General features: G+C 52.1%; 1 protein-coding gene across 5 annotated transcripts in view; it reads right to left on the reverse strand.

Moving 5' to 3' along the window:
* Positions 1-6: 6 nt before the first annotated feature.
* MEF2D (myocyte enhancer factor 2D) overlaps positions 7-2,231 on the reverse strand; it is a 73,461-nt gene continuing 71,236 nt past the window's right edge. For all 5 annotated transcript variants that reach the window (XM_019521462.1, XM_019521226.1, XM_019521386.1 and 2 more), the window contains one exon: positions 7-373. In XM_019521462.1, the coding sequence (XP_019377007.1) occupies positions 46-373 (328 nt within the window). In that variant the 3' untranslated portion in view covers positions 7-45. The remainder of the gene's footprint in view (positions 374-2,231) is intronic.

Below are 2,231 nucleotides of genomic sequence, written 5' to 3' on the forward strand. Positions count from 1 at the left end.
CCCAGGTGCGAGCACAAAGTAGCTTTGAAGAGAGCGGGGAGCTGGTTATGTTACCCAGGTGTCCAGCCGCATGCGCTTTACAGACGGGCTCTCCCCCTCGGCCTCTGTCGTGGGTCTCAGGAGACCGAGGGATGAGCTGAAGTCAGCCCGGGCGGGGTCTTCCCGCTCATTGCCTTCGTAGGAGCTGGCGTTGCTGCTGAGGCTGTCGACGGGCGAGCGGCCCGTGGGCTCGTGGCGGTTCTGGTGTGGGAAGGAGGTCAGCGGCGTGGCCGTGTTGCGCTCCCGGTTGGGCGAGACGGGCTCCGACTTGATGCTGATGTTGGGGTTGGTGTTGACAGTCAACGTGGTGGCGTGAGATAAGTGGCTTGCTTGTCTGCAGGGGAGGAAGGGTTGGAAAGGGAAGGAGAAGGGAATGGGAGGGGAGCACAAAGGAAGAGAAAGACGGAGAGAAGGTCAAAGGTGGAGACAGGGAGAGAGAGAAATGCAGGTTATTTCCATCATCTTGCATTCGAAAGCTTGTCTAATGATGCTCATAGTCTCTAGAGGTGCAGCTTGACCCTGTCTTCTGACTGACTTCGGACTAACACAGCTAGCTACCATGCTCTACCTTTATCCCAACCACGCAGTTGGTCCCATAAAAGAGATTGCCCACAAAAACCCTTGCCTCTCCCATTGTTCACAGCCTCTTTGATCACAAGCCCTTCTGCCCTGTTCTCTCGCAGCTGTTTCATTTCAAGTACAGCCAAGACAAGGAGAGGGCATGGAGTTTGCAGAGCTCCCCTGGCCAGAACACATCTCTCAAGGCCTTGAATAGGACTCTCACCGCAACACCCGTCCCCTTGGTACTTGGGGCTGGCTTTCCTGATGCAATGACCCAGTTACACCACTCCAGAGAGGCCCCCATTGCGCTGTCAAGGAGAATCAGGCAGTGAAATGTGGTGCATGAGGGATGACAGACAAGTGTCAACCACAGGAGGCCTCTAAGGATACAGGATGCTGGTGTCATAGGGATCACACCGACATCTCACCAAACCACCCAGCCAGGGAAAGGTGACAGGGACTTGGGCTGCAACCTCTTGCAGCACCTCAAGTTACTTCCTCTGCATGTCTGCCTACCCTTTGCTCATGTTCCCAACCCCAAGAAGCATCGCCGTATTGCACTCAGACCTGGGCACCAGTCCCACTCACCTGGGTGGAGGGGGAAGAATGTTCCCTGACCCGTGGCACAGACAGAGTAAATTATCCTCCACATGCATAGGTCTCTTGGAAGGAAATAAACCCCTTTCTAATTGGCTCCATTAAACTGGGCTCTTATGGACCTCTGTACAGTGCCTGGCATTGCGTGGGCAGGAATGTAGCTAAGGCCACACGTGCCGCCGTCACATAAACAATAACTGATGGGCTGCGCTAATGCGTGAGCTTTCAAGAGCTCTCTGCTAAAGTGACGCCAGGGTTTTCAATACCAGTAACTGAGGTTTTCTGATGTTTCTTTTCACATGGCTTCTGTCCCTTTGCCCCCTCCTTGCACACGCAAGATCATGCCACGTGCAGAAGCAGCTCAGAAAGGAAACCTGAAATCAAAAGGCAGTTCTCTTGACTTGTTTTGCAAAATCTTTTCTGCTTTTCTGGATGCTAAAAGTCACCTAAGATGGAGAGCTGAGAAACTTCTGCAGGGAGGAGAGATTTTTAATTGGCTGCAGAGGAAAAAACCTCTGACCATCCATCTAAGACATCACGGAGAATATTTTGCGGTATGCCGCAGCTACTCAAAGCTGGGTGCAGTACTGAGACCTTTCTGTCGTGACAGATCCAGTTCCTACCAACTGAGCTACAGAAGACTCCCCGTTTGCTGCTAGTACTACAGGGCCCAGGACACTCTGTTCTGCTTCCATCCAGGTAGACCTCAATAGCAGCCAGTGGTCTGACTCATCCTACCCTAATCCTGTGGTCTAGATGCACTTGTATCATCCTCACTGCTTCTTGCCAGTGGGAGATGTTCATAGAAGCACAGAATCATACAAAATGAAGGTGTGAAGGGACATCAGGAGGTCACATCTAGTCCAATCCCCTGCTCAAAGCAGGACCAGCCCCAACTACATTATCCCATCCAAGGCTTTGAGCTGGGCCAGGTCTTTAAAAAACTCCAAGGATGGAGACTCCACAACCTCTCTGGGTAGCCTTTTCCAGCACTTTACACTACCTTCCTAGTGAGAAAGTTTTTCCCAATATTC

The sequence above is a fragment of the Gavialis gangeticus genome, unplaced genomic scaffold (genome assembly GCF_001723915.1).
Source record: "Gavialis gangeticus isolate Ggan-Ray unplaced genomic scaffold, GavGan_comp1, whole genome shotgun sequence".
NCBI classification, from domain to species: domain Eukaryota; kingdom Metazoa; phylum Chordata; order Crocodylia; family Gavialidae; genus Gavialis; species Gavialis gangeticus.